Here is a 14,101-nt window from a genome sequence, read left to right on the forward strand (position 1 = left end):
CGCTACAAAACGGGAAAAAGGAGAAGAATAAAAAGCACGTAGGCCTCAACACAAGTAGAAATAATATCAATCATCCTTTGATTGATTTATCACATAAACAAATTAAACATATTTCATAATATCACATATTATAAATTGTACATTGCAACTATCAAGAGAAATCTAGTATCATATATGTCATAATTATGTAATAAAAACACATGCTGCTCCTTCACAAGGAATTGCATTTAATAATAAATATCAACACCTTTTCTTTCCAACAAACACATTATCCAATTAAAGTTTGTCTAAAATAACCTTGACTAAATTCAAATTTTGGACACTCCAAAACAATTCAATGAAAATCATGCACATATTTTTCACAAAATTAAAAATTTCATTTTGCAAAGAAAAATCATATTTAACCAAAAATTGTAAAATAAAAAAAATAATTTTAATGATTCAGAAAATCTAAAAAATTACAAAAATCACATTTTCATACTTTTCAGAAATATACGGCATTATCGGAATGACTCTAGTTGAAAACGCCGCAAGGCAACACGGCTTTCCACACTGGCAGCAGCGCCCGCACAAGCGGCCGGGCACAGCACGCGCGTAGGCACACGCTGCTGGTCTGGCAACTCACAACGGGCGCAAGCAGCATACGCGAGCAAGCGGGCTCGCGCGATGCTCCTTGCAGCGCCCATGCTGGGCTCAAAACAGCTCCAAATGCTGCGAGACCTAGGTTCCGAACCTGGGTTGCAAGGGTGGAGGAACTACACAACAAACAATTTTGTTCATTCTTTCTTTTCTTTTATTATTTGGATAAACAAAAAATTGAATCATAAAAATGCTTCAAAATATTGTTAAAACATCATATGATATCCAAAAATATAAGTACAACACAACATATTTTCTATCACATAATCATATATAAAAAATATATAAATCATGCTTTAATCAAAATTAAAACAACCATCTAAATCACATAAAATATGTTATATCACATATAACATCACACAAACAATAGCCACCAGTGTCGAATCGGGGCTCTGATACCACTGAAAGAATTAGTACGCCCCGAGACTTGGCAAGAATACAATGGAAACATGAAAATGAGCATATTTAAATTTTAAATCGAAAGGAAACTATTCCCTTAATCCCAGGCATTCGGCACTCAACAAGCATAAAACAAGTGGCTATTGTAATACAGATTGATGGAAATTTAATCACTTTCGATTTGAAAAGTTTCTTCAAGCTTTTCTTCTCCAACTGTGTGCTCACGCAAAGACCAACGAGATCTTCTCTACGGCGGAACACACACTATGTTGTAAGGTGGTCTACACCAAACCTTACTAGAGGTAAAGTATGTGTAGTATAAGAAACTTGATTATACTATTAACTTAGTATATCAAATTCAAAAGAACCTTGCTCTAACTCAAAATTACTTCAAGACGAACAAGAGTAGAGAATACAAGAGCAAGAAAAGAGTTGTCAAAATGATAAATGTGTGGGAGGAGTGTTGTCTTTTGTAGCATATATAAAATGACATATAAACAAGACTATACACTATACACTACACACACACATACACACAAAAGACATCTCATATACTTATATGTATACATGTAAATATTCATGTCAAGTCAAAAATAGGTATAATGTGGTCCCCATAGTACACAACCTACTAGTACCATAAGTACTCAAACAATAACTCCCTCATCCTTACAACTTTATTTATATATGTATTCACATATAATTATATATATATATATTAAAGCTAGGGCTACACATATGTACATAGATATATCATATTGGGCTTAATTCAAAAATAAATTAAACCTTAGACTTGGGCCTCCATGCAATCAATTCTTAAAAGCCCAAACTGAATTTATTTGATAGCCCATAGCCCAATTAATTAATCCATCAAATAACTTAGCCTAACTCGGTTTATTTAATCTCATTAAATTATCAAGTCAAAACTCTAATTAATTGATCCTATTAATTAATTCATCTGGTTCAATTAAAATTAATCTTATCAAATTAATTAGACCAACCAAAATTTAATTAATTTGGGCTTCCCATCACATGGGTTCCCCCATTTAAATGCTCACATCATTTGATCTATCGAATTAATTTAAACTCTTTAAATTAATTCATTTCTTTTAGAATTAATTCATTATTAATTGTACTACTTCCTTGAGTAGTATTTTGTGTGACTTTGTAGATTCACTCTCAACTAGACTTGGGCTTGTGTCAGCACACAATTTAATTGGCAAATATTTTTGCACTATATTAATTACATTATATTTAATTAATCGCTCTCGACTAACACTTAATCTGAAAGCACCCGTTACCATGGGTGGTCATCTAGCAATGGTAACCTAAGGTTATCGAGTGCCATATGGGTATAGTTCTATCGGCCATCTTCTGGTCTTAGTCTAGACCATGGAATTTGTCATTGAATCCTAGACTAGATATCTATGCTTAATATTTGATTACATTTCTCTACTTGATCAACATGGAAATGCACTTTCCTATTTGATCACCTGCTATGAACACAGATTCTCGGGAGCACAACACATATCAGAATGAATATGAGATTGCTATCATCTCATTATAGGTGACTGATCCTGTCTTGAAATTCACCAATCTTCATACACGTTCTGACTGCACTGGAACAATGCTCATAATAATCACATCAGAATATTGTCATCTTTTACCAAGCCTTGGATACAATCATCGCATGTATGAGACTGTGTGGACACTCAAGTCTAAGGACTAAACCCAATACTATCGGAGCTGAGTTGTTCAAGTTATACCGACCATGCTTCACGGGCTTCCATATGATGATTCCCCGCGAGTCAGTTTAGTCGGCTTGTCAACATTTGTCAACTACCTACTAAAAATTGCATAGACGTCATACGTCTGTCGCCTATGAAACACGATACACATCTTATGAACGCAATATTTAGTGCAAGTTTCAATAAAACCCTTGATGCCTATTCTAGAGGCTCTCAACTTAGATCATTTCAGATCCAACCCTTGAAAGTTGGTTTAATAGTTGTCATCAAATGCACAACCCAACTTCATTAGTTGATTAGTGATATTTGGACTTTGTTGCGGTGTATGAAAATTACATGAGTAAGAAAAACAAAATAAGGTCAAATGAATACTTACTCCTATTTATTTAATTCAATATTACAAAATGAAAAAAAATTACTTAAATAGATTACAAAAATACTAATTTATTTGGTATTTTGGTCACCTATTCTAATATCATCAATACAAAGAGTTTTGTAGTTTAGATATTCAATTTCAACGTTTGGGTTGAACACTATGAATTCTTCAGTAGATCAATCTTTTAACATGCCATACTTAAACATAATTCAACCCCTAATCAATCCAATATGTAAAAATATTAATATATATATAATTTTTGGGTCGATCCGTTAAATGTGTATGGCCCAAATTTGTTGAGTACATTATCCACTTATCTCTAAATATGTTGCTTAGGTTTTGGGTAATGGAAGAACTCAATTGTTTATGGTTTCACTGTCTAATTCAAGATATTTCCTTATTGTTGTATGTGTTCATTTAACTTAATTTGGACATGGTGAGTTCAATTTGGTAAGATTTGCCTTTTTTCATGGGTAGAGACGTCTTTTTCATGTCTTTTACTAAACAACCCATATTACATAAGAATTGATTGCTGAAAAATGATGTTTCCGCATCTTCCTCAAACTCTCTTTCTTGGAAAAAAACATGCACATCAGATCAAAGAAAAATATGAAGGTATTGATGATCAAACATGGGAATTATTTCATCTCCAAGATTTCAGATGAAAACTTGCTAATTCATGGGATTTAGCCACCATACAAACCCATGTTCTATGCTTCCAGTCCTTTTGGTTATATGTTCTTGTTTCTTCTTGTGTTTTACTGCTGCGATTCACACCATAGAGGTTAATCAATCTATTCGTGACCCTGAAACTTTGATTTCCAAAGGGCAGAAATTCAAATTTGGTTTTTTCAGCCCTGTGAACAGTAGCCACCGTTATGTTGGTGTGATGTTCAATATCCCCGTGACGACTGCTATATGGGTAGCTAATAGGGACAAGCCTCTCAATGATTCTACTGGAACAGTGGAGATATCAGGAGATGGCAATCTCGTGATCTTGGACGGACAAAAGCAGATCGTGTGGTCATCTAATCTTTCGAGTTATGTGGCAAATTCTACTGCAATGCTCTTTAATACAGGGAATCTGGTGTTACGAGATAACTCCAATGGTCGGACTATTTGGGAGAGTTTTGAACATGCGTCGGATTCTTTCGTAGAAAAGATGAAACTTAGTACAGATTTAAGAACAGATGAGAAGAATATACTGACATCATGGCGAAGTCCTCAGGATCCAGGACTTGGTAATTTTACAACTACCGTTGAGCCTCTAGAGATTCCACAATCCTTTGTCTGGAAGAATGGATATCCTTATTGGCGCAGTGGCCCATGGAACGGTCAAATCTTTCTTGGGATGCCTTACATGAAATCCTTCTACAAACATGGAATGGATGTTGTGAATGATCATCTTGGAAGTGCATATTTGATCTTTACCAATTTAAATTCGTCTATTTTGATGTATTATGTCTTGAAGTCATCAGGGAACTTAGAGGAGAAGCTGTGGTCTGATGAGAAGGGGGAGTGGCTGATAACATGGTCATCTATAGTAAATGAGTGTGATATCTATGGTACTTGTGGACCTTTTGCAAGCTGCAATGCTCAGGACGAACCGATATGCTCGTGTTTTCCAGGGTATGAACCCAAAAATAAAGATGAGTGGAATGCAGGAACTTGGTCTAGTGGATGCACGAGGAGAACTCCCCTCCGGTGTCAGAAGAAAAATCCTGTAGGAAAAGAAGATGTGTTTCTGAAGCTGAGCCAAGTAAAGTTGCCGGATCATGTTAAGTGGCTTCCGGCTCCAGATGCAGACTGCAGGAGCCAGTGCTTGAGCAATTGTTCTTGTATAGCTTATGCATATTATGCTGGAATCGGGTGTATGACATGGGCTGGAAGCTTAATTGATGTACAAAAGTTCTCTGATGTTGGTCCAGACCTTTACATTCGAGTGGCACATAAAGAACTAAGTAATACATCTTTTCGACTTTGCAAGAGAGTTTTTGTCATCAGATTCATCATCATTGTTATACACAACTCTTGCTACATTATCCTGATATGCATGATAATTATCCAAAAAAAAATCCCTGATATGCATGTCATTTGTTTAGAATTTCTTTTCTCTATTAGGAATACTGGAGTTTCTTAGTTTTATGCCTGCAGCCCGATGAAAGCTGGAATGTTTGTTCTCTGCCTCTTGTAAACTTTTGCAGGTTACAAACAATACTGGAAAGCAGTCACTGCTGCGATAGTGGTTCTAGCATTTGTATCAATCCTTTTATGTGCACACTTTATGCGGAAGTTGTTTCTCAAGTTCAGAGGTATGTGTTCATTCAACTTTATTTGGAGATGCTTAATATATCTAACTTATAATTATAAGATGCTATATTGTCCAAACATTTGTTGTTCCTTTTTCTAATTGTAAAGCTTGAAGAAAGCAAAAAACTGAGCTGATACGGTCCAAACAGGGGAAGCAGATACAGGGTGTTCGGAAGATAGGATTGCCAAACACAATATGCATGGAGTTAAACTTGAAGCATTACCGTTATTTAAGTTCGGGACGCTCTCAAACGCCACAAAAAAATTTGACACAACGAATAAGCTTGGACAGGGTGGCTTTGGTCCAGTTTTCAAAGTATTGAATCCTTTTCCCCACTTCAGATATTTAAGTTTTGTTAATGTGCAACAAATGTGATTCAGTTTCTGGTTTCAGGGAAAATTACCAAATGGACAGGAAATTGCTGTAAAGAGGCTGGCAAGATCCTCCAACCAGGGGCTAGAGGAGTTCATGAATGAGGTTGAGGTAATCTCTAGGCTCCAGCATCGCAATCTTGTCCGACTCCTTGGCTGCTGTGTTGATCATGAAGAAAAAATGCTGGTTTACGAATATATGCCCAATGGAAGCTTGGATTCTTATCTCTTTGGTAAGTCAATGATTGCCATGTTTCCAAATTCATATTTTTTTCTCCGAAATAGAGCCCTATATATATGCTGTTAATCATAATTTAGAATTTTGTTGATAACTGTTCTATTTTGTTTGAACTCGCAATATTTTGGAACAAACACTTGTCAGATTCACATAAACAACTGCTTCTTGATTGGCAAACACGCATAGTCGTTATCGAGGGGATCTGTCGAGGCCTCCTGTACCTTCACAGGGATTCCAGGTTAAGAATTATTCACAGAGATCTGAAGGCTAGTAATATCTTGTTGGATGAGGAGCTGAACCCAAAAATTTCTGACTTTGGTATGGCGAGGATTTTCTGTTGCAAGGAAGATCAAGCCAATACAACAAGGGTTGTTGGGACATAGTGAGCTTGTATTGCCTTGTTTCAGTTATATATATGCTTCTTACATGACAGCACTGCTCATGCTAAATCTCATTCTTGCAGTGGCTATATGCCCCCAGAATATGCTCTACGTGGAATATTCTCGGAAAAATCAGATGTCTACAGTTTCGGTGTCCTGCTATTAGAGATTTTGAGTGGGAGGAGGAATACCAGCTTTTATCATGAAGATCAACAACTTTTCCTAATAGCATATGTAAGTTGATATATACATTCTGAAAAGTAAATAACTTTTTATAGGATTATGCTAAACATAACTGGCTACTTATGATTGTGTTATTCCAAATTTAATCTTTTGTTGTCTTATGGATATTTCCAGGCCTGGAAATTGTGGAATGAAGACAAGATAATGAATTTGGTTGATCCGATAATATATGATCCTCGTATGGAACCTGATGTAGTAAGGTATGCAAACGTAGGACTTCTGTGCGTTCAAGAAGCAGCAGCGGATAGACCAAATACTAAGACAGTGCTGTCGATGCTGAGTAGTGAGATTGTGGAGCTCCCTCGTCCCAAGCAACCACCTTTTACTGCAATTCAGATGTCTTCAGAATCAGAATGCTCACAGATGAATCCAAATATATGTTCTGTGACCAATTTCACTGTGAGAATTGTCGAAGGCCGATAGAACTTAATTGGTATTGTTAATGGCGATCCGACAGTTATTCGCTTGAATAAGATCAACAGTTTTGTTCATGACGAGTTTTCCGAAGTTACCTATCGGCTACACACTTCGAACTGCTGCCAAATTACTAAATACGACATCGTCTAAGATTATGTCCAAGATATGAGATATGACATGATCAATCTTCTTCCTACAAGTACTTGAAGATTTGGGGAGATTCCCGTGGGCCAAAAGATTAGTGGGTGATAAGTTGAACTCGAGATCCATCTTACGTACATTTATTGGGTATCTCAATGAAACTACAACATACTATTTTTATGATCGTTCGAAATAAATCATTTCATTCATCTTTAATTATTTATTAATTTTTATTTGAAATTTGCGTTATATCTATATGAAACGAAATGCTAATCAAGAGGGTATTTGGTTAAGCTTCTCTAAAACATTTTATAAGTTGTTACGTTTTATAAGATATTTTATAAGTTTATAAGATGTTGAATCTTAGTAGTGTATTAATTTTAAATCTAATAGTAGACTGTAAATGAGTGTATAAAATAAACTAAGAAAATAAAACAACTAGATTTAAAGCTAAACTAGTAGTTGAAGGATTTACCCAATAGAAAGGAATTGACTATACAGAAATATTCGCCTTTGTTGTTAAATATATTACTATTAGAATTCTCTTGCTTAGTTGCTCATTTTAAGTGGGAATTAAAACAAATGAATGTTAAAACTGCTTTTCTACATGGTGATCTTGATGAATAATTTTCATGCATCAACTGGAAGGTTTTGTTGATAAACTTAAACCTAATCATGTTTGCTTATTAAAGAAATCTCTTTATGATTTAAAACAGTCTCCAAGGCAATGGAATAAAAAATTTGACCTATTCATGCTTTCTTTACACTTCACAAGAAGCACCTATGATCACTGTTTTTATTTTAAGTATGGTCACAATGTTCCTATTTTTCTTGTATTGTATGTTAATGACATGTAAATAGCTAGTCCAAATCTTGAGTTGATTAAAGATCTTCAAAAAAGTTTGGGCAAAAACATTGAAATGAAAGATTTAGGAGATGCAAAGAAAATACTTGGAATGACCATTAATAGAAATAGAAAAAATTCCACTATATATATTCGTATTTATAAGGGGATAAATGTAATATATTATGGGTGATGCTAATATTATTACATTTTTTTTCTTATATATTCAAAATTATTACATAAAAATGTCGAATTAATGGTAAAATTGAAAATTTATATAATTTTTTATTATTAACATTAGTATTTTTCGTTCAAACCTTGATAAAATTAGATTATGCATAAATGATGAGTTTTTAAAAGGGTGTAAATATGATTTTGAGTATTTTTGGAGAAATATATCATTTATATTTTTAAAGGGAATCTAAACTTAATTAATTCTAAAATTAAAAACTTGAAGACAAATATTTTATTGCGCAATTTTGGGACATGGGCGAAGTCAGTAACCAGCGGCAGGGAACTCACACTCCGAAAGCTATTTATGAGAAAGAAAGACAAATTGAGAAAGCAGATGAGCTTCTCCGCCTCACGTATTAATATTGTCGAAGTCTTGAATTCACCTAAACCTCATAAACCCTCTTCTCTCCCTCTCTCTCTCTCATCGTCAGTCATTTCTCATCTACGACAGAAGTACGTTTCATATAAATATATATATTATACACGGAAACCCGAAAAACACAAAAAGCGAAAATTAAGAATAGAAGGAAAAAGTAGATCAAGAAAATAGCATGGCCTCTCACTTTCCCGACGACTTCAAGTGCCCGATTTCTCTGGAGATAATGTCCGACCCGGTTATTCTCTCATCGGGTCACACCTTCGATCGCCCATCTATCCAGCAGTGGTTGGACGCCGGCCACCGTACCTGTCCGATTTCCAAGCTGCCCTTATCCGACCCTCCTTCCCTCATTCCCAACCACGCCCTTCGCAGCCTTATTTCGAATTACACCCTCGTTTCCTTCCCCAAACCTCACCAATACCCTCCCAACCCACAAACCCTAGTCCACGCTTTGCTTTCTCCTTCATCCCCTTTGGAGGAAAAACTCAGCTCGCTCGACCAACTCAGCCGGATTTGTAAGAGTGACTCTGCGATTCGTCGGCGACTGGCTGAGTCGGGGGCCGTGTCCGCGGTTTTGGACTGTGTCGATTCGATCGAGTCCGGGCTCCAAGAAAAGGCCCTTCATTTGCTGCTTATATTGAGTCTGGATGACGACAGCAAGGTGGGCTTGGTCGTGGAAGGTGTCGTTGGGAAGGTGGTTCAGGCCCTTCGCTGCGGCCTTGGGGATACCCGCGCGGTTGCTGCCACGGTGTTAACTAGCCTTGCCGTTCTGGAAGTGAACAAGGTCACAATCGGGTCGTACCCGGATGCCATTCCAGGTTTGGTATCCCTCCTACAAATGGGAAATTCGAGGGAGAGGAAAGAAGCAGCCACTACGTTGTTCACGCTCTGTTTGTTCCCCGATAATCGCATTCGTGCCATACAAAACCTTGTCGTGCCCATTTTAATCCAGAATGCTAATTCGGGCCTGGAACGAGCCGTGGAGGTTCTGGGCCTATTGGCAAAATGTGAATTTGCACGGGATGACATGATTCAGTGTAGTGGGTTTTTGGATATCCTGGTCGAGGTTCTGAAAAATGGGAGTTCGAGGGGTGTGCAATACGCTCTGTTAACCTTGAGTTCTTTGTGTAGTTATAGCGAAAAGATGCTTCTGGAAGCACTGAGAGAAGGTTTGTTTGAGATATGTGTTGCATTGTTGGAGGATGACAATGAAAAGGTGAGGCGAAATGCTAAAACTTTCATCCAAGTATTACAAGGGAAGAGGAAAAATGTGTGATTGCATTGGTAGTTGAAGCAGAGTTCATGAGAGTGAAAGTGCTAATAAGCTGTGATGGAAGTTTGCCCCTTTGGAGGTGAATAGATAGATTTTGGGTAATTTTTGCTGTTCTTGATAGTTCTGTGTACAAAAGAATGAGGACATAGTGCAGATCTAGATCTTTTGTTGTACATTTTGAATAAAACACGACACCATCTGGGATTTAATTCCGGTCCTGTTTTTTGCTGTTGTGGTGAATACCAAACATCTGTTCTATTAATCGACTTATTTATTTGTTGAACTCATGTTTACAATCATCAGCGCATACACTATGTTTGCAAGTGTTTAGGTACTGCACTAGAAAGTTGGAATAGTTGATTGCATACTTACTTTTGTAGTCTTTATATTTATTGACAAAGTATGATTGTCCAACGGGCTCTATTTCTGGTGTTGGATAAGCAGCTGCAATCATTTGTAATCAGCACTATGATGATGGTTTTGGTATTGCTTGTTTGTACATCAGCATTAGCGAGTTTAGTTTTAAGCCAATAATCGTCAGAACATATTTCGGCATGTAGAATCAGCTATAGATGAGTTTTTGCTTGTTCCCATTTGTGATAAAATGACTTGTTACATGATTCCTTAAGATTTCACATTATGTAGCTCAAGGACTATTTGGCACAGGTCGAGTCGACCATATTCTCGTATCAAGGAGTCGAATTCTGGGGTTTAAGACCATGAAATTTTACTTGATCTTACCTGTCATAAATCATAACTCAATGACTGTTCCTTGTGTTTGGAAGTTAAGGTTTGTTGTCCTTGCAAAATGATGAGTTTGAGTTGGTAGGACATTTTGTTAGAAAGTTATTACTCTGCATTTGGTGAGTAAACAACTTTCAAGTTGCGACCTTAAATATGTCTGATTCTTTGCTTTGGTATTACCATGTAAGGGGTAATTTGATGGTAAACTGGCGTAGATTGATTGTGGGAATGGAAACCTTTGATGAGTGGACGTACATGATTGGATTTGATTCCTCCTGCCTGCCACTGTAAAACGCAACCAAGCTGATTGAAAACTTGGACACCAATGAATATTTCTCTTTGATGATGATTGCTGCTGGCATATATTAAAGCAACGTGCGGTCTGTAAGAATATCAGAACCCTGGTGATGCTGATTAACTCCGAGTTGCTATTGTTATATATTATCTTTTAAACTCTTGTCTTTTTCAGTTAGATATGGTCGTTGTTCGACTGCTCCAGGAAAATTCCCACCAATAATGGTTTTGGTGGGACTCAAGAAATTGTATGATTATTCTTATTATGTAATTCATCATTCTCTTTCAAATTTTCAATTATGTACTAATTATTTGAAAGTATATTACACTTAATTGATTTAAAATTTTCTGATAGCTCCATGTGAACACCTCAATCAGAGTCTCCCTATCTGAATATGGATTGTAATGTGGAAGCAGATTGGGTCTGGTTTATTGAATCCATACTGACCCGCCTGACAGGTGTAACCCCTAATCAGATTCTAATGGGCTGGACAGTTTATATGGGCTGAAAATTCGTTTAGGCATGGGTCGGATTACAACTTGGAATTTGACCGGGTCGGAGGAGGAACGAGCTGGGTTGGGTCAGAGTGGCTCAGGTAATAACCCGAGGGTGGGGGTACCAATATGAGAAATTAAATAGAATAATAATAATAATTATAATGTAATTTAATTATTTCATCATAACTTAGCGCAACATCCTTAATTTGATTTGATCCTGAACAACATTAGAAGATTTTAAGTACAATACTGGCAAGTACAAGCTGACAAAGCAGAAATTGAAATGGACGATCCAAATAATTTGATGATTTTATCCGATGGGCCCCTCATATTCTTCTTTTACTTTTGTATCACCCCAAAATCGAATTAAGAAATACAGATAGATGAGTTTTAGGGTGAAGTCTGGAGGTGCATAAAGCAGCATTACACTTTTTTCAATTCTGTAAAACTTCACAGAGAAGACAAATAAAGGAGTTTTGAACGCATCATGCTTATACATGCTTCTTTTTTCCAACTTCATCATCATTCTTTGATGCTTTTTCTTTTTAGATTGTTCTCTGAAAAATAAATATTAGGGATAGTTATAACATCATCTTCTCATGTTGTTTGTAATAGTTTTTATTATTTAAAAAATTATATTTATTATCCATGACGTTGTTTTCATATAATATATGGATTAAATGTAATTTATCCCCTGTAATATGTGAAATAAGCAAATATCTTTATATGAAAAAAAATAGCAAATTATTTCCTCGCATCTTAAAAATGAAGCAAATTACCCCCTATCAATGGTTTAGAGAGAGGGGGTAATTTGTTTCATTTTTCAAACCATATGGGGCAATTTGTTATTTTATTTTTTACAGGAAATTTTTTGCTCATTTTTCATGTCACGGGGGGATAAATTTCATTTTTTCCTATAACAAATAGATCTTATTGTTGATAATAGCAAAAGAATTGAATAAAAATTCATACCTATTCTAAGTGACTTACTATTGACTTTATTGTAACAAATCATTTTCTAACCAGACTATCTTTAGTCAAAAATAATTTGGTTGACCTGCCATATGGATTGGACTAAATAAAAGATTTTGAGTTTGAATTCCATCTGCTCAATTATTATATATAAGAAAATCACGTATATGCGATGTTTATGAAAAACAAAAAAATAATTTACCAGCTTATATATGAAAAAATGTGTTAGAAATATTAAACATTAATTTGTTCTAATAACTTAAAACTTTTATTGAAGACAATCATTAGACACATGTAGTAAGAAATATAATATTGAGAATAGAATTGTTTGGGGCAGAGGTAGTTATCCATGATATATGCTGGAATGTATGGTACGATAGCCATCAGCCCATCAAGTTCAAGTCTTTTTCTTTTTCTTTATTGATTGATCAATCCATCGAATTCAAGTCATCGAAAAGATTTACAAAAGCAGATGCCAACAGATATACCATCAATAATGTCTGAAACTATAAAACTACTTTCGTGATACTTTTGTCCTTAATTTTGTCGTATATATGTATGGATTCTTCTTATTTAAGCTTCAATCATCACCCGCACTCTCATAATTCTAACAAACTAACTCATTAATTAATAGTGCGTAAATCTCACTTATGTTTGAGAATTTTTTATTCAAATCAAGTTGGATAAAATTAAATCAATCATAATTTAAGTGTAATATATTTATTATGTAATTTATTATATTTTCTGAATTGTATATTAATTATACAATAAATTTATCGCACTTACTATATAATTGGTTCAGGTTACCAAAAATCCAGAGTGGGTTAGAATTTTCTGTGACATTTGTATCTTTTCTTTCTTTTTTTTTTTTTCTTCTTTTGGTAGGTTATTCCATTTGATTAAGGGTAAATTACAACGAACTCTCCCCTTGGAATTACAAATACCTCTCTTGGAATTAACGGTCTAACAAACAACCCTCGTGGCAGCTCATTATAAGGGGTATTTGTTGGACGTCCACTATAATTTTAAAGGTGTACTTATAATTTTTCAAATAATAAAAAAATATTTGTAACTATAAAAAAATTTAAGAGAACTTGTTGTAATAATTTACCCTATAATTAATGGTAAAAAAATATGATCTAATACAAGGAAATTTCATATGATTTTTCGAGCTCGGGTAAAAATGAGCAGCATATATATAGTGTCTGTAACAGATGAAAACGAGTTTAATTTATAAAAAATTATAAACAACTTCCTCGATCTGCTTTTACAACTTACTAATAAAATTAAAAACAATAAATTATATTTTTAAATACTTCATTTACTTTCTATCATTTTTCACTTTTATTTTAATTAATACCCCAAATTTTCACTACAAGTAAATTTAAATATTTATTTACGAATCATTCTATCATAAAATACAAGTCATTACATAAAAAAAAGAAAAGAAAAGAAAGAAAGAAAGAAACCCCATAAAATCATAGAGTGCGGCTTCTTTCTTTGTAGACACCCGCATGCACCAACCAATCCTAGCCCCATTTCAATAATAATATCAAGAAACCCTAAATAATTAAACCCAAAATTAAGAAAAAGAGAAACCCTA

At 35.0% G+C, this 14,101-nt stretch overlaps 2 protein-coding genes across 2 annotated transcripts; both read left to right on the forward strand.

Annotated features, from left to right (window-relative positions):
- LOC105167951 (G-type lectin S-receptor-like serine/threonine-protein kinase At1g11300) lies at positions 3,700-7,469 on the forward strand. The gene is made up of 7 exons (XM_011087848.2): positions 3,700-5,120; positions 5,364-5,471; positions 5,619-5,785; positions 5,864-6,074; positions 6,224-6,461; positions 6,543-6,693; positions 6,817-7,469. Exons 1-7 carry the CDS (start codon positions 3,839-3,841, stop codon positions 7,123-7,125), a joined length of 2,466 nt encoding a protein of 821 aa, XP_011086150.1. The 5' UTR covers positions 3,700-3,838; the 3' UTR covers positions 7,126-7,469.
- On the forward strand, positions 8,693-10,127 carry LOC105167952 (U-box domain-containing protein 8-like). Its single transcript, XM_011087849.2, has one exon. It carries the CDS (start codon positions 8,890-8,892, stop codon positions 9,991-9,993), a length of 1,104 nt encoding a protein of 367 aa, XP_011086151.1. The 5' UTR covers positions 8,693-8,889; the 3' UTR covers positions 9,994-10,127.

Source organism: Sesamum indicum, linkage group LG8 (assembly GCF_000512975.1).
Source record: "Sesamum indicum cultivar Zhongzhi No. 13 linkage group LG8, S_indicum_v1.0, whole genome shotgun sequence".
Classification (NCBI taxonomy): domain Eukaryota; kingdom Viridiplantae; phylum Streptophyta; class Magnoliopsida; order Lamiales; family Pedaliaceae; genus Sesamum; species Sesamum indicum.